General features: G+C 38.0%; 2 protein-coding genes across 6 annotated transcripts in view; one reads left to right on the top strand and one right to left on the bottom strand.

Annotated features, from left to right (window-relative positions):
- FAM162A (family with sequence similarity 162 member A) overlaps positions 1 to 16,755 on the top strand; it is a 29,643-nt gene extending 12,888 nt beyond the window's left edge. For both annotated transcript variants that reach the window (XM_081301171.1, XM_081301172.1), the window contains 4 exons: positions 7,735 to 7,857; positions 11,150 to 11,258; positions 14,543 to 14,651; positions 16,490 to 16,755. In XM_081301171.1, coding sequence (XP_081157297.1) covers positions 7,735 to 7,857; positions 11,150 to 11,258; positions 14,543 to 14,651; positions 16,490 to 16,582 — 434 coding nt within the window. In that variant the 3' untranslated portion in view covers positions 16,583 to 16,755. The remainder of the gene's footprint in view (positions 1 to 7,734; positions 7,858 to 11,149; positions 11,259 to 14,542; positions 14,652 to 16,489) is intronic.
- The window catches only part of WDR5B (WD repeat domain 5B), a 33,404-nt gene extending 6,848 nt beyond the window's left edge, over positions 1 to 26,556 (bottom strand). The window contains exons 1-3 of one of the 4 annotated variants that reach the window (XM_081301169.1): positions 21,399 to 26,556; positions 19,953 to 21,029; positions 13,603 to 13,714 (exon numbers count right to left, since the gene is read on the bottom strand). In XM_081301169.1, the coding sequence (XP_081157295.1) occupies positions 19,999 to 20,991 (993 nt within the window). In that variant the 5' untranslated portion in view covers positions 20,992 to 21,029; positions 21,399 to 26,556 and the 3' untranslated portion in view covers positions 13,603 to 13,714; positions 19,953 to 19,998. Of the gene's footprint in view, positions 1 to 8,593; positions 10,672 to 12,415; positions 12,526 to 13,602; positions 13,715 to 19,952 lie in introns of those variants that run through there. The other 3 variants (XM_081301168.1, XM_081301167.1, XM_081301166.1) reach the window with 3 other exon arrangements.
- Between the last annotated feature and the right edge of the window lie 15 nt (positions 26,557 to 26,571).

Genomic DNA, 26,571 nt, shown 5'->3' on the forward strand with positions numbered 1-26,571 from the left:
AAGTGCCTGCCACAGAGAAGGAATGGGATAGCACAGTGTGAGACGGTGCCTTGTAGGTCACATTAAAACGGTGGTTTTCTGATGAAGATGAAAAAGTATTAGAGATGGATGTTAGAAGTGTTTAAACAATGTAAATGTATATAACACCACTGAATAGACACTGAAAGGTAGTTTAAATGATACATTTTTTTGTTATGTATATTTTACCACAATTTAGGAGAGAAAGCCTAGTCGTTCTTAAAGTGTAGTCTAAAATTAATAGTAGCAGCATCCCCTAAGAACTTGTTAAAAATGTAAATTCCCAGCCAGTACAGTGGTGAACACCTGAAATTACAACTTGAGAGACTGAAGCAGGAAGATTCCAAGTCTGAAGACCGCCTTTGCAATTTAGTGATACCCTTTCTCAAAAAAGCAAAAGGGGCAGGGTGTGCAGTTCAGTGGTAGAGCGCCCCCTGGGTTCAAACCCCAGTATCTAAAGAAAAAAAAGAAAGAAAAGCAACTTTCCTACCTCCACCACAAGAACTGTTGATTGAGAAATTGCAAGTGACTGATATGCACTAGTTGAGAATCACAGCATTCAATAATTTTGTCTTAATCCTGAGAGATATGAAGAACTGTTGAAGAATTTCATGGATTTTGTTTCTCATGTCCTCACAACTGCATAATTATCATTGCCAGAAATTCTGACCACCTTAGAGATAAAGTTTAAAAACTGCCCTGTAAATTCTGAAGATTACTATTTTAAGTAATGTGTTAGTGAGCTTTCCATCATTGTGATAACATACCTGAGGAAAAATATCTTGGAGGAAAGATATATCTGGGCCCACAGATTTAGAGATTTTAGCCCATGGTTGGCTGACTCCGTGTTATAGGCCTGTGGTGAGGGAGAACATCATGGCCAAAAAGGTATGGTAGAGCAGAGCTGCTCACCTCATGGCAACTGGGAAGTGGAAGCAGGGGGAAAGGGAAGAACAGGCTGGGTGGGGACAAGATATACCTCTTTAAGACCCTCCCTCTTTGGCCTGCTTCCACCAAACTAGACCCCACCTCCTAATGGCCCATTCAGCTATGAACTTAACAATGGATTAATCTGTTCATGAAATTAGTGCCTGATCCAATCACTTCTCAAATGCCATAATTTGAACATTGAGGCATTAAGAGGACCAAGCCTTCAACATATGAGACTTTGGAGTATACTTTATATACAAAAACTAGTAATTTTGAAAAATGAACTTAACCATAGAATGCTTGATGTGTTTCAAGCATTTGGCAGATAATCCCATGTATGTTTTTCCATTAAACCTTCCAGTCAGCCCTGGTGCAGTAAGTATTGCTACATTTAAAATAAGGAAGCAAGCTGAGAGCAATTATAATTTATCTACTTTCCTTATGGTGTCACTTGCTTCCCCTACATGGCACTGATGTTGTGGTTACCTGGACCCAGGCAGAGCTCTCAGGGATCACAGACCTAGAAAATGGAAATGAGGGGCTAGAGTTGTGGCTCAGTGGTAGCGTGCTCGCCTAGTACACATGAGGCACTGAGTTCAAGCCTCAGTATCACATAAATAAATAAAAAAGATATTGTCCATTTATAACTAAAAAAATGGAAATGAATAAGGTCTTTTATGGAAGAAATCAGACTATGGTTTAACTTCCAGTTTTTACACCGAGATTCTAATTTCCAGTGTGTCAGGGTAAGGACCTCTGAAAATTCCATTCCTACAAAAAAGCAAGGAAAACACTGCCAGAAATTATAAAAAAATCAGCTGTCTCATAACTCTGAAAAATAACCAGGGGCTATGACAATCTGAGGAGCATTTATTTAAAAAAATTACTGAATCATGGTAAGAACAAGTCTTATGAAGTTTTTTGGTTTGGGGTTTTTTTTTTTTTTTGCAGGGGTGTGGGAGGTGAGTACCCTGGATTGAACTCAGGGGCACACAATCACTTAGCCACATCCCCAGCCCTATTTTGTATTTTATTTTGAGATAGGGTCTCACTGAGTTGCTTAGTATCTTGCTAAATTGCTGAGGCTGGCTTTGAAGTCAATCCTTCTGCTTCTGCCTCCTGAGCTGCTAGGATTACAGGCACATGCCACCATGCCAGGCTCTTGTGAAGTTTTAACTTGCCTTATTCCTGTCTCCTCTCAGCTTCACAAATCCCAATAGTTACAAATATCAGCAGTCTGGCAGACACTGAAGAAGGTAAAATGGGTTTGGACCTCCTCAAAGCCCCAGTTCCAGAAAACGCTTAGTGTCTGATCTCCGTGATGACTCCCTAAGAACTTCCACTTAAAGGACTTTTCTTTTTCACTTGACTTAGATCTTCCTGTTTGCAAACAGCTTCTCCTGAGGCTTTTATTGAAAATGGCAGCATTTACTTAGTATAACATAGGAAGGCAATACCCACTGGGTCAGAAAGGAAGCAGTTGAAAAATTGGAAAGCAAAATCTGGGGAATAGATTTCCATTTTGACATTGAAAAGATCTGACATATTTCTGGGATGGAATATTTGCAAGATTGTGAATGTGCTCTAGGAAAGACCTGAGAAATCCGTAAACCTTCACCTCTGACTCATATCTAGACTCTATGCAAGCAGGAATTAAAGGCTAAGTTATTATTGTAAGCTGCCTTCCTATGGTTAAAAGACTTGCTTCAATGCACCTTCAAGAGTCCTTCAGCAAAGGCTGACAAACTAATTTGTAGGAGGCATTTTATTTATTTATTTATTTATTTTTGTAGGAGGCATTTTAAAGTCTCTAATTAGCTGACCACTAAGCTCAACAAGCATTTCTGTGGCCAAATACACAGCATGCAAGGGAATACTATGAACAATTATATGCCAAAAATTACATAGATAAATGGACACATGTCTAAAAAGACATAAATTACTGAAAAAAGAAATAGGAAAATAGTAAAAAAAAAAAAAAAAGAAATAGAAAATCTGAGAAGCTCTATACTGAATAAAGAAATTGAATAGTTTTAAAACTTCCTGCAAAAGCACACAGTAACAACAACAACAAAAGGCCCAAGCCCAGATCACTTCAGTGGTGAATTTTCCCAATCATTTAAAGGAAAATTAGAATTAATCTTCCACAAACTCTTCAAAAAAAGGTATGTACATAGCTCCTGTCCAGAGCGGCTCCCGACACTACAGTGACGCAGCCACATCAATGTGTATAGCAATTCAATTCACAATAGCTAAACTATTGTGAATTGGAACCAATCTAGATGCCCTTCAACAGATGAATGGATACAGAAAATATGGTACATACACACAATGGAATATTACTTAGCCTCAAAGAAGAATGAAATTATGGCATTTGTCAGTAAATTGATGAACTGGAGAATATCATGCTTAGTGAAATAAGCCAAACCCAAATAACAAAGGCCAAGTGTTTTCTCTGATAAGTGGATACTGATCCAAATGGGGGTGGGAGGAAGACTGAAGGAGCTTAGGATTGTGCAGAGGGGAGGAAGGGGAATAGAGAGGGTGTGGGGATGGGATGGATGATGGAATGAGATTGACATTATTACCCTATATATATGTATGATTATACTACCGGAGTGACACTGCACCATGTTCAGTCAGAGGAAGGAAAAATTATGCTCCATTTGTGTACAATGTGCCAAAATGTATTCAACTGTATAACTAATTGGAACAAATTAAAAATAAAACTTTCTGGTTTTCTCTGTTTTTAATATGATGATGGTGGTGATTGGTATTATTTGGTACTGGGGATTGAACTCAGGGGCTCTCAATTGCTGAGCCACATCCTCTGCCCTATTTTGTATTTTATTTAGAGACAGGTCTCACTGATTTGATTAGCGCCTTGCCATTGCTGAGGCTGGCTTTGAAATTGGGATCCTCTTGCCTCAGCCTCCTGAGCTGCTGGGATTACAGGTGTGCGCCACTGCACCCAGTAAATTCTGATTATTATTGATTGATTCAGTGATTCACACTGAAAGTTAATTTCTTAAACGTATTATTTTGAGAAGAGAATGTTTCCTTGATTTGTTCACTATAAAGGCTTAGAAATGGTGACAAACCACGAGACTACCTATAGGGGTCTCTAAAAACCAATTTGTACCATTTCTTCTTTAAAGGAAACATAACCCCTTGGAGGAATGTGTGATTCCAGGTCAGGGGCAAGGGATGTTCAAAATGAGCCCAGAACATCTTGTCAGAGATGAGGAAGCTATCAGTGATCACTGAGCAATAATGTTCAAAAGGACTTGAGCCAGTCTCATAGGGTTCCCAATGACTAAAGATTAGAACATTTGAGCATTAATATAATAATAACTGAAACAGATTGGAGTATATCACATGTGTTAAAATGCATATTCTTTAATTTTAAACAAAAGTTTGCAAGGAAACCCAATTCACTAATTAGAAAACTGGAAAATAAAGGAAAGGAATCAAGCATTAGCCGGGCATGGTGGTGCATGCCTGTAATCCCAGCAGCTTGGGAGGCTGAGACAGGAGGATCAGGAGTTCAAGCCAGCCTCAGCAAAACAACTAATTGAGACACTGTCTCTAAATAAAACAGAAAATAGGGCTGGGGATGTGGCTCAGTGGTCAAGTGCCCCTGAGTTCAATCCCCAGTACCAAAAAAAAAAAAAAAAAAATGAAGCATTAATCTTAACATTTTATTGGTGACTTATACCTTAGGATAATCAAATATTAATGTGAAAAAATAATACTACCATTTTGTTTGTTTGTTAAAGGTTTAAATCATTAATATTTACTTTATAGTTCTCGGCGGACACAACATCTTTGTTGGTATGTGGTGCTGAGGATTGAACCCGGGCCGCACGCATGCCAGGCGAGCGCGCTACCCGCTTGAGCCACATCCCCAGCCCAATACTACCATTTTGTAACTCCCTAATGAAACAGTCACCTTTCCTGGCCAAAAAATAAAAAACACTAGATGAAAGGTTGATGAGGAACCTTATAAAGGGTGAATCAGACTGGTAGCATCTACCCATCAATTTATTATTTTTTCTTTTTTGTACAAGTATTGAACCCAGGGGCACTTAACCACTGCGCCAAATCCCCAGCCGTTTTTATTTTTTTATTTTGGGACAGAGCCTCCCTAAGTTGCTGAGGGCCTCTCTAACTTACCGAGGCTGGCCTTGAACTTGTAATCTCCTATCTCACTCAGCCTCCCAATTCTTTACCCATAAATTTTAATATCACAAAGAGACAAAGTTGATGTACATATTTTTGGGTGTTTTGGGTTTTGTTTTTTGGTACTGGAGATTGAACCCAGGGGTACTCTACCACTGAGTTACATCCCCTATCCCTTTTTATTTTTTATTTTGTGACATTTTGCTAAGTTCCTGAGGCTGGCCTTGAAATTGTGATCCTTCTGCCTTACCCTCCTGAGTCACTGGATTTACAGGTGACCCATGCTGGGCAGTATACACTTTATTTTTTGGTACTAGGGATTAAACCCAGGGGTCCTCAACCACTGAGCCACGTCCCCAGCCCTTTTTATATTTTATTTAGAAACAGGGTCTCGCTGAGTTGCTTAGGGCCTCACTAAGTTGCTGAGGCTGGCTTTGAACTTTCGAACCTCCTGCCTCAGGCTCCTGAGCTGCTGGGATTACAGGTGTGCCACCATGCCAAGCCAGTGTACACTTTTTTTTGCAGGGGTTGGATACTAGGGATTGAACTCCAGGCACTCACCCACTGAACCACATCACCAGCTCTATTTTGTGCTTTATTTATAGACAGGGTCTCACTGAGTTACTTAGTGCCTCATTTTTTGCTGAGCCTGGCTTTGAACTGGAGATCATCCTGTCTCAGCCTGGGAATACAGGCATGCGCCACCACCTCGGCCTAAGAGGTGATTTCATAGGAAGTACATAATACTATCTATGACATCATCTAGCAAAAAAATCCTCTTGAATCTCATATCCTTCAAAAATCTGTCTTCAAGAAATCACATGGTGGTGATGCATTCAGCAAAATCTAAAATGAGGGAAGCTCTGTAGGATTTTCCAACAAATACATGACTCCTACCTGTCCCCCCAAAAGAAAGTTATAAAGGGAGAACAAACCTGTAGATTTTAAAAACTCAGGAAGCATCAGTCATATTCAATGTGTGCATTTAGTTGGAACAAACCAAGGGGGGGACCTGGTGATGTAGCTCAGTGCTAGAGCGCTTGCCTAGCATGAGTGAGGCACTGGGTTCTATCCCTAGCACCACTACAATAATGATAACACCCATGAGCCCATATGAGAAATTGAAATCGTAGTATCATTTGATCATAATGTATTGGTATTAAAGAAATATTTTTCAGTTATAGTAATGGTATTCTGGATGTGATTTTAGAAAGTGGTTTTGAGATGCTTACTCAAGTGTTTATTGAATAAATAATATAATGTTTGGAATTTGCTTTATGTAATCCAATAGTGGGTAGAGAATGATTACATTTAGGTGAAAAATATTTATTGGCAGGTATTGATAATTGTTGAAACTGGGTGATGAACATGTAGAAGTTGGTAATACTTTTTATATGTGCTTTGAATTTAAATTTTTCATAAAAACTACATATATTTTATAAGTTAATATAAAACTACATATTTATGTGTAAAACTGTATTTATATATGACTATACTTGATGACTTCATTTACCACTTCTAGGAGGTTGCTATTCTTTTACCTAAACAAGCTGGATGCCATAATAATACATGTGTTGCCACCAGAGTCATCATAACAATACATATGTGACAATTACTTATATAAAAATTTATAGTTGATGAAACATTTATGTTGGAGATTCTTTTTTTTTTTTTTTTTGCTTTATCTTCTTTTTTTTTTATTGGTTGTTCACAACATTACAAAGCTCTTGACATATCATATTTCATACATTAGATTGAAGTGGGTTATGAACCCCCAATTTTACCCCAAATGCAGATTGCAGAATCACGTCAGTTACACATCCACAATTTTACATAATGCCCTATTAGTAATTGTTGTATTCTGCTACTTTTCCTATCCCCTACTATCCCCCTCCCCTCCCATCTTCTCTCTCTACCCCATCTACTGTAATTCATTTCTCTCCTTGTTTATTTTCCCATTCCCCTCACAACCTCTTATATGTAATTTTGTATAGCAATGAGGGTCTCCCTTCATTTCCATGCAATTTCCCTTTTCTCTCCCTTTCCCTTCCATCTCATGTCTCTGTTTAATGTTAATCTTTTCTTCCTGCTCTTCCTCCCTGCTCTGTTCATAGTTGCTCTCATTATATCAAAGAAGACATTTGGTATTTGTTTTTTAGGGATTGGCTAGCTTCACTAAGCATAATCTGCTCTAGTGCCATCCATTTCCCTGCAAATTCTATGATTTTGTCATTTTTTATTGCTGCATAGTACTCCATTGTGTATAGATGCCACATTTTTTTTATCCATTCATCTATTGAAGGGCATCTGGGTTGGTTCCACAGTCTAGCTATTGTGAATTGTGCTGCTATGAACATCGATGTGGCAGTATCCCTGTAGCATGCTCTTTTAAGGTCTTCAGGGAGATTCTTAATTTCCTAATCAGCAAAGCATTTATAGTTTTAAACAACACCAAGCATAGCACCTTAAATAGTTATGTATCTTACATATAGTATATTAATTTTCTAAATGAGCTACTATTTTTAAACATACAACTTAGAAGCATTTCTAATCTTGAGAAAACATCAAATTTTCTCTCTGAAAATATTTTTCTCTCTTTTCTAGGGAATTTTTTTAGGTTATATAAAAAAGATGCTGCCTCATCTCTAAGGTTTACCAGAAACTCTGATTTGAAGCAAGTAAATGGATTTTGCACTAAACCACAGGAAACTCCCAAAGCGCCATCCTGTAAGTTTTTATTGGTTTTGTAGTTAAGCAATAGGTATCTCTCAAAGAGTTGGACAACTATGAATCAAAAGAACCTAAAAGAGATGTAATCTTAGAGGGTCCTACATCATGCCCAAACTTGTAGTTTAAGCTTCCCATATTGTATATGTTCACAGGCACAATAATTTCTACATTTGCCATTTTCTTCTTTCTTGCTTCAAGGGCTGGAATTGGAGCTTTAGTAGTACAGATGTATCAAAGTAAATAATGGTCTAGAAATTATCTTTTAAGGAATCCCAAAAATAAAGCCAAATCAAGAAATTACATTTTGGATATAGCAGAATCAAGACTAAGGTTTGGGTATTAACTGTAGCCACATACATTCCACATCCCTAACTCAAATCCTTGTCACTGTCACTACTATATAATATAAAAACTGATATTTATCTACTGCTGCTTCATGGAAGTCCAGAACTTACTACATGGAAATGAACCATCCCTAAAGAATATTTGTTAAGTACTTAAAAATGTTTTTATCCTTTGACCTTGTATTTTACTTCCAGGATCTGTCCTAAGGAATAATCACTATACTGTGGGAAAAGCTTGGAGTATAAAGACATTTCTCTCTCTCTCTCTCTCTCTCTCTCTCTCTATATATATATATATATATATATATATATATATATTTTTTTTTTTTTAATGGGAAAATTAGAAGTAAATCTAAATGTCACATAAATAAAATAGCTATGACATGATAATAAAATTAGGAGTAGATTTAAATTTTTCTTTTTAAACATATATATTTTTGAATTATCTATCCGGTATATATTACTTCCAAAAATTTAATAACTATAAAGAAAATTGTGTCAGGTGCTGGAAAAAATAAAAGATAATACTACAGCAGCACTATTTCTGTACTTCCAGACCTCTTTTCTTGCCTTTGGTTCTTTCTGTACTTTTTTCTTGGTAACTTTTCTATTCTTTTTATTGTGGACTTCTGATTAGGTAGGTGAAAGGTGCAGCAGCATAAACAAAGGTATGGTGATAGGCATGAGGTGTAGCCATCAAGGGGATGGACCTGCAAGAGCAATGTAAGTAGTAGATGAAAGATGGGATGAGACTCTAGTCTCCGGCATATCTATGCTTCTCTCATAGTCTTTAGTTTGGTACTTTTTCTGTTCATCTGCCTCTTTGGCACTTCCCTCTGCTTCCTTTTTCCTCTGTCCCTTTTCTTGGGTCATGGTCTAAGGCTGAGTCTTTGGTCCTCTGCTCTTTACCACCTTCACTGGCCACCCTTTGCACAAATGTTTTTCTCTACTCCTGTCTTATTAATGAAACATACTCAGATGGCATAAATTTCCTTCATACGTAACAAATCTAAATAGGATTTATGGGGCTTGAGATAAAGCTCAGAGGTAGAACCCTGGCCTAGCCTATGTGAGGCCCTGGGTTTAATCCCCAGCACCATAAAAATAAAATAAGATTAAAAAACAGTAATTGTTCTATACTCAAAGAACGGACTTAAAATCAGCATACTATAGTGATATAGCTGCACCAATGTTTATAGCAGCTGAATATAGTTCCACAATAGCTAAATTGTGGAACCCACCTAGATGCCCATCAATAGATGAATGGATAAAGAAACTGTGGTACAGATACACAATGGAATACTGAGCATTAAAAGAGAATAAAATTATGGTATTCACAGGTAAATAGAGTTGGAGAACATTATGCTAAGCAAAGTAAGCCAATCCCAAAAATCCAAGGTGGAATGTTTTCTCTGATAGTGGATACTGATCTATGATAGTGGGGGACATGGGAAGAATGGAGGAACTTTGGACTGTGCAAAGGGGAGGGCAGAGAGGGGTTACGAGGAGAGGAAAGAGGGTGGAATGAAATGGACATCGTTACCCGAGGTACATGTATGATTACACGAATGGTGCATCCCTACAGCATGTACAACCAGAGAATTGAAATGTTGCACTCCATTTGTGTATGATGAATTGAAATGCATTCTGATGTCATGTTCAACTAAGTAGAACAAATACAAAATTTTTTAAAAAACAGTAATTGTGTTTTTTCATTTCCTGTTGTTTCTTCTGTAGTCTTTTGACTAACAGTACTACTTTTTTCTTAGTCCTCCAAATTTGAGGGTTTTTGGGATTCCTTCTTTGTCTTAATCAGTGTCCAGATAATTTCAGTCATCCTTAGACTGACCTTTCTTCCCATGGTTACAACACTGACAGAACATTATAACCTCATCCTTATATTACAGATCCTGTTTTGACTTTTTACCCCCTTTCTTTCTTCCATCCATTATGTAGATTAAAACATTAATCTTTTCCTTGCTTCAAAATATAGTTTCCAAGCCAGGAGTGGTGGCACAACTTATAGTGCCAGTTTTTCAGGAGGATCCCTGGACCCCAGGAGTTCAGTACCAGACTAGGCAACATAGTGAGACCCCATCTCAAACAAAACAAAACATAGTTCCCAAACTAGGTGTAAACTCCTTAGTTTAGTGGTCAAGAAGTTTTATAACCTGATCTTACCTTACAGATTCATTCTGCTGGATTCAGAAAAGTTCCTTACTATTCCCTTCTTAGTTCATCCTTATCTTCATATTTTTGTTCACGGTGTTCTTTTACTTTTCAGTAGTTAGTGTTTGTATGGAGAAATACGGCTTTTATTTTACCTCAATCCTCAGGGCATTTTGGAATCTCATTTGAAAAACAAAGCATCCTCGCTGGGCCTGTGGTGCACACCTATAATCACATGGACTCAGAGGGTTGAGGTAGGAGGATCACAAATTCAAGGCCATGCTGAGTGACTTAGCTCCTGGATCAAAAATAAAGTGTTGGGGGGCTGGGGATGTGGCTCAAGCGGTAGCGCGCTCACCTGGCATGTGTGCGGCCCGGGTTCGATCCTCAGCACCACATACCAACAAAGATGTTGTGTCCGCCGAGAACTAAAAAAAAAATAAATATTAAAAATTCTCTCTCTCTCTCTCTCTCTCTCTCTCTCTCCCCCCACACACTCTCTCTTTAAAAAATAAAAATAAAAAATAAAGTGTTGGGGTTAGTGGTAGAAGGCCTCTGGGTTCAATCCCCAGTACCACAAAAAAAAAAAAAAAAAAAGAGTTAAAGAAAAACAAAGCTTTCTAAGAAATTTCATTCTAACGAAGCTCTAATTAGCTTGAAATTTCTCAGTGTTTCTATTTAGTGAATAGCAAAAAAGCACAAATAGCATTTTTTTCTCTTGCTAAATTTGGGAGTTATAATCTGAAGTAAAATTTCTTGTCTTGTTTTTCTCACAGACACTTCCAGCCACAGAGTGCCATTACACAAACCAACAGATTGGGAGAGAAAGATCCTGATATGGTCAGGTCGCTTCAAAAAGGAAGAGGAAATCCCAGAGACTATCTCGTGAGTGCTGAACTCAGTGTTGTAATTAGCTTGTGTTTCTCACTGATCTGTTTTCAGGGAAAACTTCTGAGTCCCGACTGTTTAAAATCTTTCAACCAAATTCAGAAATATTTTCACTTTGCTAATTGGTTTTTGGAAAATATCTAGAATAAAAACAGTGTTGGAAACCTGGTGCAGTGGCGCACGCCTGCTGAGGCAGGAGGGTCTCAAGTTTGAAGCCAGCCTCAGCAAAAATGAGGCACTAAGCAACTCAGTGAGACCTTGTCTCTAAATAAAATACAAAAATAGACCCTGTCTCTAAATAAAATAAAAAAATGTGGCTCAGTGTTCAAGTTCCCGTGAGTTCAATCCCTAGTACCAAAAAAAAAAAAAAAAAAGTGCTAGAAAACTTATGTCTGTCAGATATTCCAAAGTAAGCTGATATTTAGCTTCATCTTCTAGTTACAGGAATGTGACTAAACAATAATGTTTACTTTTTAAAGTTTTTATATTTAATCTTGGTAAATCATGCTGATACCAGTGACAGTAACTATATATTCTACAAAATCCACTCAAGAGTTAGGCATAGAAGAGTTTCAGTGTAATACATTCTTTTTCTGAGGAAAAAAGAGTCCCTACTGTCACTAACTTCCTTAAACATAGATTTGGCTATAATCCTGGACTTTTTCACTTCGTAGATAATGGAGCACAGTGTCCTCCAACCCAGAATTTCTCAAACTTAGCACTGTTAACATTTTAGGATGGAATATTCTGCTGTAGGGCCTGAGTTGTGTGTTGGAGGATATTTAACAGCACCCCTGGCTTTTACAAAACCTTTAGAAGCCAGCATCACTCCCTTAGTGGTGAAAAAAAAAAAATTTCTAGATATTGCCAAATATCCCTTGGGTGTCAGAATCAACACCACTTGGCAGCAGTGTTCCCAAACATCCTGACTAGTAGGCATCTTGGCCAAAAGGGGTTCTGAGAAGTACGCGCGTGCTCCTCTCTGGGCACCATCCTACTCAGAGACAGACTTCACACAAAGTTCCTACAAGTTCTTTCAAGTGGTAAACTCTTCTGAGGCTTTCTTGTTTTCGTGATTGAAAAAGAACTGGGTTTATTCAGGAACTATTTTCCAAAAAGATAGTATTTATTTTCTCTTACAAAAGAATTTTAAGGGGCTGGGGATGTGTGTGGCTCAAGCGGTAGCGCGCTCGCCTGGCATGTGTGCGGCCCAGGTTCGATCCTCAGCACCACATACCAACAAAGATGTTGTGTCTGCCGAGAACTAAAAAATAAATATTAAAAATTCTCTCTCTCTCTCTCTCTCTCTCCTCTCTCACTCTCTCTTTAAAAAAAAAAGAATTTTAAATTTTTTAAATTTTTTACTTATTTATTTGAAATACGCTCTCACTGTATTGTCCAGACTGGTCTTGAACACCTGGGCTCAGGTGATCTTCCCATCTCAGCCTCCCAAGTAGCTGGGACTATAGGCTTGTGTCCCCTGCACCTAGCAGTAGAGCCCTTCTGCTTCTGTCAGTCAGATTAGCACGTTATTTTCACTAGGGTTGTTTCAGCAGAAAACCCCTTGTCTGTATTAGTTTAAGTGATAGTGTACTCTCCTGGAAAATAAGAGCACCCGAGAAATAACAGTGACTTCATCAAGTTCTTGTCTGTGCTCTGATTTCTTTCTGAATATTCTAGCTGCTACACATTTTTCTAACTGATGGTGTATAGGCTTTGCTATGGAACGCCTTCCCCAGCCTGCCCTTTAGTTGGTTCCAGGATCACCTCAGGCCTGAAAAATTGTCTGTGATTCATTCCAAAAGACTTTTTCCTGAACTCGGGCAACCATTTATCCTTGAGCTGATAGTTCTGAACAGGTACTGCCTAACCTTATTGCTTCCTATGGGATGAATAACAATATCATGGCCTTATTTAAATGTATTTTACTTTTTTAAATGTTCCTTTACATGTAAAATATATCACTGTACATGAGGATCACAGTACTTCAGTGGGACATACCAGTTAACATAAAATACAGCCAAAATGGGTAGTAGTGTGATCTCAGATGCTCTTGAGTAATTCACTGCTTTTAGAAGTTGTTCTTGGTTTCTACCACTGCAGGCCCAGTTTTGGTACCTAGCGAACCCCTTCCACATTGCTGCCTTATAGTTCCCAGCTCATATCATATTTAAGGGTCCTCCTCCTATCCACCTGCAACATTCCAAGCCCTGTGCCTTCTTCCGAGCACTTTTAAAAAACCATTTCCCCATCTGATTTTCCAAAATAATTTGTGTTAAAGATGTGGGGGAGGAAAAGCTAAAAAGCACTCCAATTCCATCATCTAAAGATGATTACTTACTGTGTATACTTTGGAGGAGACCAGAAATTCTTTATCTTGGGCCCCCTTATGACTCCACATGCTGTGTGCCTTGAGATTCTACAGGCATCCAGGCAATAGAACCACTGTCTACCTACAAAATAACCAAGATAGAGTGGCTTTCTCTTTAGACTCTTCCATGTTATGCCCCTTTGCTTTCATCCAAGATGATGATCCAACCCCCAACTTTCTATTGGGGCACATGGGTGTACACTCAAGAGGACAGATTAGCAGAGCTACTACACTCCAGGCACTTGCCAAAGCAAACTTTCACTCAGTTTTAGCAAATCATTAGTTAAAAGATAAACATTAAGGGATTGTCACTTAAAGGATCTTTCTACAGGCTCAGATATTCTCAAATCTATTCCTAGTTCAAGACGGAGCAAAAAGACAGATTATATAGAGCACATTGTTTGACTTTCTCATGTTGGTTTTCTTTCCGAATTGTACTTTGTGTTGGAAGCTCATAGCAGGGTCTATTACCAAGGCATTCTTCAATCATTATATCACATATTTTCTTAAGAACCCAAAGGAGAATCAACTAATGGTTTCATTTTTAGTAATGGCTGCTGGAAACCTGAGAGCCAAAATTGGGGCTCACCATAGCAAAAGTAGTTTAATATGCCTTGCTGGTTTGGGGGTTGGGTTTTTTTTAATTTTTATTTTTGTTTGTTTTGTTCCTGGCTCTTTCTTTCTTACTTTCTTACTTATTTTGAATTAAATTTTTGTTATCTTGCTGTTAAATGAGTTGTGAAAATGGCCCATCCTCCCAAAGAATCTATGAGATCTCCAGTTCCTACCTCCTTTTTTAAATGTTTATAGACAAACTTCTGAACTATGGTACACAGAACTTGATATTTTGCTGCAACTTCAGAAATAGAAAAGTTACTAACACTGTCTCTTGATCACATTGTATTATTAGGTTTGAGATGCTTGATGCTGCAAAGAACAAGATTCGGGTAAAGGTTAGCTATATAATGATCGCCTTGACAGTGGCAGGATGCATCCTGATGATTATCGAGGGCAAGAAGGTGAGACTGGGTTCCCCTATGTCTGAATTCTCTTCATGAAGAATCAAGAGGAAAGCAGGGATTGACCCTTGTGTTTACTGCCCAAGAAGAGGCTATTTTCTACACAAGAAATGATAGGAAACAAAAGACAAAGTGGGACAAATATGAGCTATTGTGTCAGGATAAATAGCAAGGCCTAATTTTGGCATGAAGAAGAAATATTAGTTTTGTGTAAAAAAGTGTTATCATAGTTGTCATAAATAACATGAAACAAGAAATAGGACAGTGGCATTTTATAGCACTTTGCATATTTATAAAGCACCGTTAGTACATGGACTTATTTATCCTCACTATAACTGCTTTAATCATGGTGAACATCTTATCATGATTCTTTATTTGAGGCTCAGCCAAATGTAGTCATATGTTTAAGGAACTGCTTCTAAGTAGCACATAGGAATGAAAATCTAGAAATCTTTTTTTAAATAGATTATAATTAACAGCTATTGCTAATTGAATTCTTACTGCATTCCAGGTACTTGGCTATTATTGTCTCATCTGAACCTCACAGCAGCACTGTAAGATAGGTACTCATTTATAGATAAGGAAACTAGCCTGGAAAGCTTAAGTAACTTACCCAAGGCTACACAACTCCCTTATAACAGAGCTGCCTAATGGAAGTACAGTAAAATTTTTCCCACTTATTGAGTGCTTACCATGTAGAAGGGTAAACTGTTAAGCTCCTTTACTCACCATAATAATCCTCAGAACCTGAGATATAGTTTTCTTATTACTGTTTTTTAATAAAGGAAGAAATTGAAACTTAAGAGATGCTCAATAATTTTCCCAAACTCAAAGTATCAAAGCAAAAATTTAGATCCAAATTTGCATGTTACCAAACCTTTTTATCTTATTAGTTATCTTATTAGTTATTTTTATCTTATTAGTTATTTTTGTATTCAGTAGTGCTGGTCAAAACTATCTTTTAATGTCTGGTACTGTGTGTTACAGCTTCCATGTTGGAAGAGATGTCTTATAACTATTAACAGATACTAAAAAGATTCTTCTACACACCCATTGTTAACTATTTCCTTATCCTCAGTGACTTCAGAGTAAAAGGAAATGAACTTTTGGCTCTCTTTAGAGTCTTGCAGTTAAATGAAAACACTGCCCATTTTAGGCTGACCTCACAGGAGCACAAAGGGGCAAGAGTGCTGACCTAGGCCCAGTTCTCTTGAAAACACTGATGCTGTCCTACTTCAGTTTTCCCTGTCTCCATTTTTGATTTCTCATGCATAGTTCTCAGATTGAAACCTTCAGAAGCTTCTGAAGAGGACATGTGGGTTTTCAGAATTCTCAGAAAAGTGTACTGCTTTAGTATATTTGTTTAAACTTATTGAGTTTGTTTACTGCAGAAGCAATTATTAGGGATTTCTTTTCGTATCATCCAAGCCATATGTACATGAGTTCCTCTCATGTTCGATACCATACTAATCTGTTTATGTAAGTAAGCTCCAGTAAGGAGCTAGAAGAGTTGGGAAGGAGAAATGTAGCAACAAAGAACAGTAAAAGGAGAAAAAATGGAAATTGAGAAGGTACTTAATATCAACAAGAAGTGGAGAGGAAGGGAAGAAAAAGGGAAAAACAAGGGAATGAAAAATGTAAGGAAAAGAAGCTGCAAACCTATAGAAAGAGGCCAGAAAGGGAGAGGTGTACACTAATCTTGTGCTCAGATAGGCTACTGTAGTCTGAAGCATCATAGGATATAGAACGCGTGTGGAGGACCCTGCTGTCCTCACTGTAAGATAATGACATTCTTTTTAACTTGACATAATTGCCTGTTCAAATTTACTTCATTTTAGGCTGCCAAAAGAAATGAGTCTTTAACAAGCTTGAACTTAGAAAAGAAAGCTCGTCTCAGAGAGGAAGCAGCCATGAAGGCTAAAACAGAGTAGCAGAGAAGCATCCGTCCTGGCTGGATTTTGAAAATCCAGGAATAATGTTGCAGCAAGCCTGTATTTTAAAGGATATGGTGAGGCTCCACTTCATCACTATATGTTTTGCACAGACTTATACTCTTTCCCTATTTTCCGCTATAGATATACAAATAAATTTTCTTAAAGACTTGTTTTATGTTTTATGGCTTTAATCCAAGTAAAATGCAGTCTCCCAGCTTTTTGGAAAAAAATTTAAAAATGAGACAACTTACTTCAACCTTAATATTAACTGTTAGAATCAGATATCTGATTTATTACTTTTGTTCCCATTACTAAAGAGACTTCTCTCCAGCGGCCAGAATGGCTTCTCATTCTGTATTTCGCCCTCTGGTACTTACTTCTAAAGGGTAAGGAGGATCAGATGACATTGCCCAGGTGATTACAATGCTATGGTACTTTGGGGAGGCTGACTCCTGAGAAAGCCCTGAGAAGCAGCCAGACCTCACTGTAACTTTGGGATCTCAAAGATGGAGTTTCTTTGGAGAACATTATTTGAAAATGTCCTGGCAAGGTGATGAGAGTGGTCTGGCCGAGTTTGGGGGACTTAGAAATTCTAGCATCATGGATTTGCTGGGGGCCACAGCAGTCACTTCCTAGCTCCATGGATAATGGTTCCCAATTGATTCCTTTCCTGCTGCCTGAGAAACTAAATTCCTTATGAAAATCTCATGTTCTTTTTAGTGTGAAAGATGAGCCTACATCTCATTTAGTTTTGACTTTGGGATGCCAAGTTGTCTCACTTATATATGGATGATGGTTTCTATGATAACCACTTCATTTATTCTCAATATGCCTCATTAGTATTAATGGATGTCAAGTCATTATAGTCAGCCCAATGTGCTAGTTCTCCTCAGTTATAATAGAAATTAAAAAGTGGGCTGGGGATGTGGCTCAAGCGGTAGCGCGCTCGCCTGGCACGCGTGCGGCCCAGGTTCGATCCTCAGCACCACATACAAAGATGTTGTGTCCGCCGAAAACTAAAAAATAAATATTAAAATTCTCTCTCTCTCCCCCTCACTCTCTCTTTAAAAAAAAAAAAAGTAATATATGCTGCTGTTTGGGAGCTTTGTTTAATAAAACGCTAGGTATAATCTAACATATTATAGCTTCTTAATCTGATGTTATCTGTTTGTATACTTTATTCTAGAGCAGTCTAACTTTAGCTTCCTTTTAGATATCACTTGCAAAGTTATCAAAAAGCATTGTTGTTCTAGGTGTAGTGGCACACACCTGTAATCCCGGGGGCTTGGGAGGCTGAGGCTGGAGAATTCAAGGCCACCCTCAGCAAAATCGAGCCCCTAAGCAACTCAGTGAGACCCTGTCTCTAAAAATCAAAATAGGGCTGGGGATGTGGCTCAGTGGTCTAGTGCCCCTGAGTTCAATCCCTGCTGCCAAAAAAAAAAGCATTATTGTTTCTCATACATTTTAGAAGATTCATTTTTCTTGATTATTTTGAGACTCCTAAACCAATGTTTTAAATTTGGGTAGATTTTAATGTAGTACTTCTTTTAAAAGTAGTTAACCTTTCTTCATAGAAACCATTTTTAACTGTTGAAGAACATTTAAATGTGATTCCTGTAGGTTTATTTTAATAAAAATTAAAAATGTCTCATTAAACCATTGGCTCATAATTGTTACCATTCACACAATCATTTTTCATTCTGTTATTCTCTATTTAATAACATACTGATTATTTTTTAGAAGTAGTTGAACATAATACCCTTGTTTTATTTATTTTTATGTGGTACTGAGGATCGAACCCAGGGCCTCTCAAGTGCTAGGCGAGTGCTCTACCACTGAGCCACAACCCTAGCCCTCTATGACTGTTCTTTATGGGTTAAATATAAATTTCTTAGCCACAATTTCAGACCTGCCTCTAACACTAACACTATACTCTTTCCAATGTTCTCATATATGAACCTTTTTAAAAAAAAAAAAAAAGAGAGAGAGAGAGAGAGAATTTCAATATTTATTTTTCAGTTTTTGGCGGACACAACATCTTTGTATGTGGTCCTGAGGATGGAACCTGGGCTGCACACATGCCGGGCGAGTGCACTACCGCTTGAGCCACATCCCCAGCCCCATATATCAACCTCTTAACACTAACACCTGACTAGTAACTTATTCTTCAGAAAGCTCTCAGCACTCTACTAGTCACTATAATATATTCCTCAGAATTTGTCAAATACAATTTAATGAGCAATAGATGAGGTGCTATAAAATATAAAAGAAGCAAGACAGTTTTGCCTTTATTGCTTTCAGTTAAAATTACTGTTGTACTAATTTTTGCTTAATGTCTAGATTTTTTTTTTTTTTTTTTTTGTATGTGTTTCATGTCTGCATGGTAGAAACCATTTTCTACTTTATATTTTTTACCTTATATTTCCTGCAAGCTTTGTGTGAATAAAGTTAATATGTGTGGCTAGGGTTAGACACTTTTTAATCAATAATGATATTATTAGATATTTATTACTAAAACCTATTGAAAGGAGGCAAGGAATAAAGGAAGTTGTGGCATCACATTCATTGTCATTCATCAAACAGAATACAAAGGTGAATAATCAGCTCTGTGGGATCAAAACTTCCTGATCCCACAGAGCTCATTATCTGCTGGAAACATGGCCCATGAAAACATTATGACAAATTGGTAAATAATGTATTTTGAGTTTTAGGAATTATAGAAAAAGCAAGAACATCTAATTCTTCTGTCCACTGAGGTTGGAAGGAGACAGGCAGTGATGGCGCAAGAAGTAACTTCTGTACAATGAGTCTGAAGTATGTGAGCTAATAGGTAACATCCTAAAGGACCGCAGTCTCACCACTCAAGTGTAGCATAGGTTGCCATCACACGATGGCACTATCTAATGAGGCAGAGGTCCTTTAATTAAAAAATCAGGAATTACTTTCCCCAAGTTACTGACATAATTCTATATACTGTTTCATGTTCCATCACATATCACTAAAAGTGCGGAGGTACGTGACATGTATCTGCAGTCCTCTTATTACCACCCTAGCCTCATGCTGTTGTTATTTAAAATTTCTTGCCCACCTCAATCAGACATGCTGTCTAATTGAAATATTTCCCAAGTAAACCAAGCCTCTACAAAAGTTAGTAAGAGGAACAGAATAGAAACCTGTACAGGGACAAATATATCTGAGATTCCTAACAGGCATCAAGATTAGGAGTCAGAAGCCCCAGGTAGATTCTAGACTTGCTTTCGAAACTGTCTTGTCTTGTATTCTTGAATTATAAATCTGTAAGTCTTATAATTGAAGGTAATTTTTTAAAAGAAATAAAAACATACCAGTTAGAAAAACTAAAACATACCAGTTAGAAAAACTATCTTTCAAATAATTTTTTTGCCAACTTGGCTTTAGTAGTTACTCATCCACAGTTTAATTGTTTTGTCATTTTCTAATGCTGCCGATGCAATGATGTTTTCTGTAGGATGACAAGCGGCTGAGATCACAACATCTGTATGACCTTGTAATTTCTGCACAATCTCTTTAGTTTGAAGGTTCCAAATGTAAACCAGGTTATCTTCTGAGCCAGACACAATCCACTTTCCACCAGTAACTGAAAAACTGGAAAATATGCAGTATTTCTCATTCTTATGACCAGTGTAGGTCTTCAGGCATCTGCCTCTGCTGTAATCCCACAGTTTAAGAGTATTGTTCAAAGTTGCAGTGAGAATGTATTTGCCATTTGGAGAAAATTTTACAAAAGAGACAGGAGGGTTATCATCATCAACAAGTGTTTTTAAACACTGACCTGAAGCAGCATCCCAGATTCTACAGAGACCATCATAACTACCCGACACAATCAAGGACCCATTACAATTAAACTGAACAGCAGAAATCGGGTCAGAGTGAGCAGATAACGTCTTGAGGCACTTTCCTGTTTTCACCTCCCATATTTTCACACTCTCATCAAAAGATCCTGAAATGATGAGATTGGATGACGGATTGAAATTACAGCAAAAGACGTAATTACTGTGTCCCCTCAGTGTTTTCAAACATTTTCCATACCTCACATCCCATATCTTCAAAGTTTTATCATCTGAGGCAGAAACAAGAAGACTGGAATCTGATGACCAGGCAACATCTGATATTTCCAGATTGTGACCATATAGTGTTTTCTCATATTTTCCATCATATGCTCCCCAAATTATAATCAGTTTATCAGCAGAAGAACTTGCTAGCCATTTTCCATTAGGACTAAACTTAACTGATGATACTGCTGCCGTATGCCCCACAAGAGTAAGTTTGAGAGCATAGTTAGGTTTTTCAGGCGCTTCCTTGCTGTGACTGGCAGAAGAGGGAAGGGTGGACTGTGCCAAGGCATCTTCTGGTTCCCTCGTCGCCATGGCTCGGAAGCCCCAATATAGTAGGTTGACGTCCGGCCCTAACCCATGCAGTAAAAATAAATAAATCGCAATTTTAAAAGTACACGGTTTTAATTAATACGATTTCAGAATCACCAGCACGGCTTCTAATACTTAAGTCGCCCCTGTCAAATACTCGCGAATATTATCAAAAGGATTTTGGCGCTGCCGGCAGGCCTGGTACTAAAGTTGGGTGTTTGGTTAAGGTATAGGGCGGTCCCAAGCGGAGGCGGTGAGAGGGGTTGCACAAAAAGTCTTATCAAGCGCCCCTCCCCCACCCAGCTCCGAAGGTTGGAGAACAGAGCCACCCTTCCAGTCTGAGGGACTAAGTACTGGAGGATGAACGAACCACCACTTCAAACACAAGGTTTCGTAAGTTAAAAACCTACGTAGCCACCGGAACTAGAGGCTGGGGATGCCAAGGTTCCTTCCGCAATACGAACAGCCAGCACCTCAACGCCGCGTCAAACAAGAGTGGGAGGGAAGCCGGGCGCAAGGGCAAAAAGGGACCCACCCCTCCCCAATCACGCCCGAACCGACGTGGCCAATAGGAGATGCCCGCCTGCGCCTGCGCCGCCATGTTAGTTTCCGGTCCTTTTCGCTCACGACCCGCAAATTCAAATCCTTTCCTGGAAGAGAGGGAATCTTAACAGAATGTTTCCCAGACCTAATTTGACAGTTTGGGATTCAGTGGGTCTTTTTTTTTCCCCAAAAAAAGAATATGCATTTCTTTTTGAAAAAATGAGTTTCTTGATGCCCCTTAGTCAAAGACTTAGGCCCACCCTTGGCTCATAAATTACCCAAACTAGACACATTTCTGAAATGCATGGAGCTTTGACCTACCCTTCGCCCGTGACTCTGTGCAAGCGCCTTCGCTGCAGATTGCTTTGGTTTTGCTCCTGCCTGGTGGCATTAGGGCCTATTTGACCATTATGCCATATTGAGTGGAGAAGAATTAATGCCCAGATTTTAAGATTTCTGGTTCAAAAAGTTTCCCCTCTAAACCTTTAGAAAAAGGATAAAGAACAAGTCTTGTTATAAGTCTAGAAGTCAATGGGAAAACCCAGCAAACGTTGTGTGAGCACTTTTGGTCTAAGAGTTCCTATTTCTTCAAAGGGGATTCAGAGAAGGACAGAGGTTGTTGCAATGGGGTAAGAAATGGATAAGATTATTCTTAAATATGCTGTTGAGAGCTTTCCATAGTTTTAAGAAATTATCATGACCATGAAAGTATGTAAACTAGTTAAGATACTCTCTTAGCCAGGTGTGGTGGCGCAGGCTTGTAAACCCAGCTGCTCAGTAGGCTGAGGCAAGAGGATTCCTAGTTCAAAGCTAGCCTCCACAAAAGCGAGGCACTAAGCAATTCAGTGAGACCCTGTCTAAAATACAAAATAGGACTGGGGATGTGGCTCAGTGGTTGTGTGCCTGAGTTCAAGTCCCGGTACCAATAAATAAATACTTTAAATAGTTTACAAAGAAACTGTAAACGGACTAGTTTCTCCATCCTTGTGATTGCTCAATTAGAAAGGAACTGAACATAGTTTCTTATGCCCAGCTTCTTCAGAGGTTGAAACAGGAGGATCATAATTTGGACGCTAGCCCGAGCAATTTAGCGACAGCCTGTCTCAAAAAATAAAAAGGATCAAAGCTGAAGTTCAGTAGCCCAGAGCCCCTAGGTTCGATCCTCAGTCCCAAGGGGTGCCTACCAGAGATTGAGGTAGGTGTTGTTCTGTGTAAAGGGTTTTCCTGGTAACCAAGCTAAAGTCAGGGGGCAAATACATTTCTCTGTGGAAAATTAAAACTCATTTGGAAACAAATGGTCTCCTATTGTGTACTTTATTAGACATGTGAAAGTTTTGCCTTCATAAGGCACAACAGGCATACCTGGCTAACTATAGTAAAAACATCATTAAAACATTATTACTCATCTATTTGTGGTACTGAAGAGGGTACACAGGAAGACAAGTCTCAGTTAAGTTGCTGAAACTGGCCTCCAACTTGTGCTCTTCCTGCTTAGCTTCCTTAAGTCTAGTTTGCAGGTGTGTGCCACCAAAGCATCTATTTCCATTTTTGTTAGCTCATTAAACGGTCAATTTAAAAGCAGCTGAGCTTTAAAAAAATCAAGCTTTTGTTTCAAAGAATGTTAAGAAAATCTGTATTTTCCCAATCACTGTTTATGTACTAGGGAAACTACTAAAACAGATAAGCTAAGTTTGACAAAAGCTCAATGGAGTATTGGTGCTAGAATATATTTAATCCGCTACAGATACCACAAGCATGAGGGAGAGGGACAAAATTAAGAATGTGTTAAGAGTATTAAGCCAATTAGCTAGGAGAGTGTCACAGGCCTGTAATCCCAGCAACAGGATTGCAAGTTCAACCCTGGTCTCAAACACACACACCCCTACACCTGGGGATGTAGCTGAGTGGTAATCTGCTCCTGGGTTAAATGCCTGACACAAAATCAACCATCAACCAACAAAAAGAATTTTCTCCAAAATTTGATAAAACTAAACCCACTTTTGAGATCTGGAATTTTGATTTTTTACAAACAACATCAGGAAGCTGTGTAATGATGATAAAGAATACAACTATGATTTTGGTTAACTTATTCATTAATCATTTTCTAATATTAATAACTAGTCGTAATGTTGTATGTAGTCTTATGAATTAAAACTAAGAATTTCAGTTTGAATTCCTTCGAATGAGGAAATTGATGGCTAGAGTGGAGGAGTAAGGAATATTGACACAAGTAAATCCAAAGTGTCAGAAACCATACTTTATGTGAGCTAAGAAGAGATTCTCTCACATGGTTAATCCCCACCCCCACCTTTTTTTTTTTTTTAACATTTTCCCTTAATTCTCATCAGACAGGTGATTTTAAATTTTCCTGCCTGTGGAATCCAACTTAAGTTTACCATAAAAGTTTCACAATTTAAAGTCTCAAATCTTCAATTGAAAGGTTTATTCCTCTTGCCCCTTACCAAATTGCAAATATTCTAAACAGAAATGTTGCCATGAACAGGAGACACTTAAATACAACATATTAAAACGACCCACTGATTTAAACTGGAACTGTCCCTAATAAACTAGTACAGTCACTGCTGAGTTGAGCAGTCTCTTCTCATAAACCATTAACCTAATTTTGGAAAATTCCACACTTTTTATATGGTAATTTACACCCAGGCCTGTCCAGGCTTCTCTCAAATCCTGTGCTATTCTCTTCCCACTGTGATCTTTTGAGTTTTCATTTTCTCTGTACCCATCACTTTATTTTAATAATCCTAAACCCAAATGGTAGATAAGGTATTGTGATTCTTACTATGGACCCTCCACTGCACTCTGCTGGTTTCCTCAGGTTAAGTGGATCTTGATAAAAAAGTGTCATGAATAATTTTATTTTTTGCAAAAATATCAATGATCACAAAAATGGCCACATATACTGATTGGAAATTAGAGACAATTACTTTTCCAAAATTCAAGTGAAAGAGGGCAACAATCACCCAAGCTGGCTTTAGCAAATTTGCTTTTGTAAACTTCAGGTCATATTATGTTTTCTGAAAAGCAACTACATATAAAACAGATGTTGAGACGCTTGCTTTAAGTTTTTAATCCTAGTTTCAAACAATAGCATAAAAGAGTTGCTTTGAATTTTCTTTTGTAATTGAGTACCCTTTACTAACATCACAAAAATGCATGTTCCTTGATTTATTGATTGATGTCTACTATGTGCAAGGCACTCACCCATGGCCTGACAGACTGCTTTCAAGTACAAAGAATCATTACAGCCCTTCCAAAATCAGTGTTAGAACACTCTGCAGTGGCCAAAATAAGGTAAACAAAAATACAGTAAAATGATACCTCAAAGGGATGATACTCTTTTAGGACACTGTATTAAGTTCACATCCATGGCACTGCTTCAGGGAGTAATTCTTCATTTCAAAGGTTTTCCTTTTCTGTCAACACCTCCCTTTATTTGCATTTGAATGGAAAATCTCCCAATTATGTTAGTAAATTCCTTTTTCTTGTAGGGATTGAATCCAAGGACACATAATCACTGGGCCACATCCCCAGCCCTTATTTTGAGTTAAGGGTTCACCAATTGGTTGGGGCCTAGCTAAATTGCTGAGGCTGGTTTTAAATTTGCAATCCTCCAACCTCTCCTGAGTGCTGGGGCTACAGGTGTATGCCACCATATCTGGCTGCCATTTTTTTTTTTTTTTAATAAACCTCTGTTGTACTTGTCTTGATGTACAGAGTTTTAGCACCAAACGAGGGGAAAGATATTTGGGTTGAGTGGGCCTACAACACCAGACTGTATAAACTAAAAGCAACTTACATCAGATGGAGTTGTTCTAAGGGAGCCAGAAAGCCAATGATGAAGAAGTCAGGAAGAATGGTCCTACAAAATGGGTTTGTCCACCTGTGGCTCCTGAAAGTCTAGTTGTGGAGTTCCTGGGCACAGAACAGCACAACCACTGCTTTCTTTAAGATAGAACTTGGCAAGTCTTCTCTCCTCCCTTGGACAGTCAGTATTTAAGGATTGTGACCATGGAGCAAAGTAATTTCTTATGTGTCTTATTTTGTCATCTATAATACAGTGATAACTATCCACCTCAAAACCAGTTGGAGGATTAAGAAAATGGGAAAGACCTTAGCCATAACATAACAGATGCTCACATAAAGACAAAGTGCCTTTGCCTTGACCTTCAGAAAAACAGACTTCTTTACCTACACTTAATTAAAAACAGAATGGAACTTCATCTAGAAGTTTACCTTTGCTTACCTCAAGCTTTCAGATGTATTTTATACCCAATATAATTTGATAATTTTAATTCATATATAAATACCTTACTTTACCAAACATTATTCTGATGCTCAGGTATCCATTCTTAAAACCTGTCCTCTTCGGGACAATAAAGCATGTTATGGTATATTTTTCACATTACAGCCTACTTACTGTACTTGTCAGATCTGGCTTTCAATTACTTTTTAAAAAATTAACTTTTTTGATAGGAAAAGGTAACCTAAAACATTTCCCAAATGGACAGATATTTACTTAATCTGTTCACTTAATAGAAGGAAATGGTCCTATTAATTTAGTACGTCAAAATACTTAAATTTGAGACTTTCACATATAGGCACACATATCTCTACAAATGAGCAAATCTGGAATGTAGGAGGTAGCATATAATGTAAGTTGAAAGCAAACAATGCCTCTTTCTAAAAGTGAGCCCCTTCTAATACATCACAATTTCCAATTTACATAAAAAGCTTCAATCCCTAAAACAACTATAATGACTTGCCATTGATAAGACAATTTCACTCAAGTAATAAACAGAAATAAATCCTTTGACCTGAAGAAAGTCTTTTTATAATAATGCCCCAAGATGGGGAATCCAACAGCCAAAATGTTTATTTTGAACTACAGAAATAATTTAAAGTTGCCTGCAGGCAGTCATTGACAAGAGGATTTAGTTGCCATATCTGGTTGATGAAATATACTTACATACTTTTTTGTTAGGCAAAATCAGCAGCAACCTGGAATAATTTTTCCTCTGT

The sequence above is a fragment of the Spermophilus citellus genome, assembly GCF_964194105.1.
Source record: "Spermophilus citellus genome assembly, chromosome: 7".
Taxonomy (NCBI): domain Eukaryota; kingdom Metazoa; phylum Chordata; class Mammalia; order Rodentia; family Sciuridae; genus Spermophilus; species Spermophilus citellus.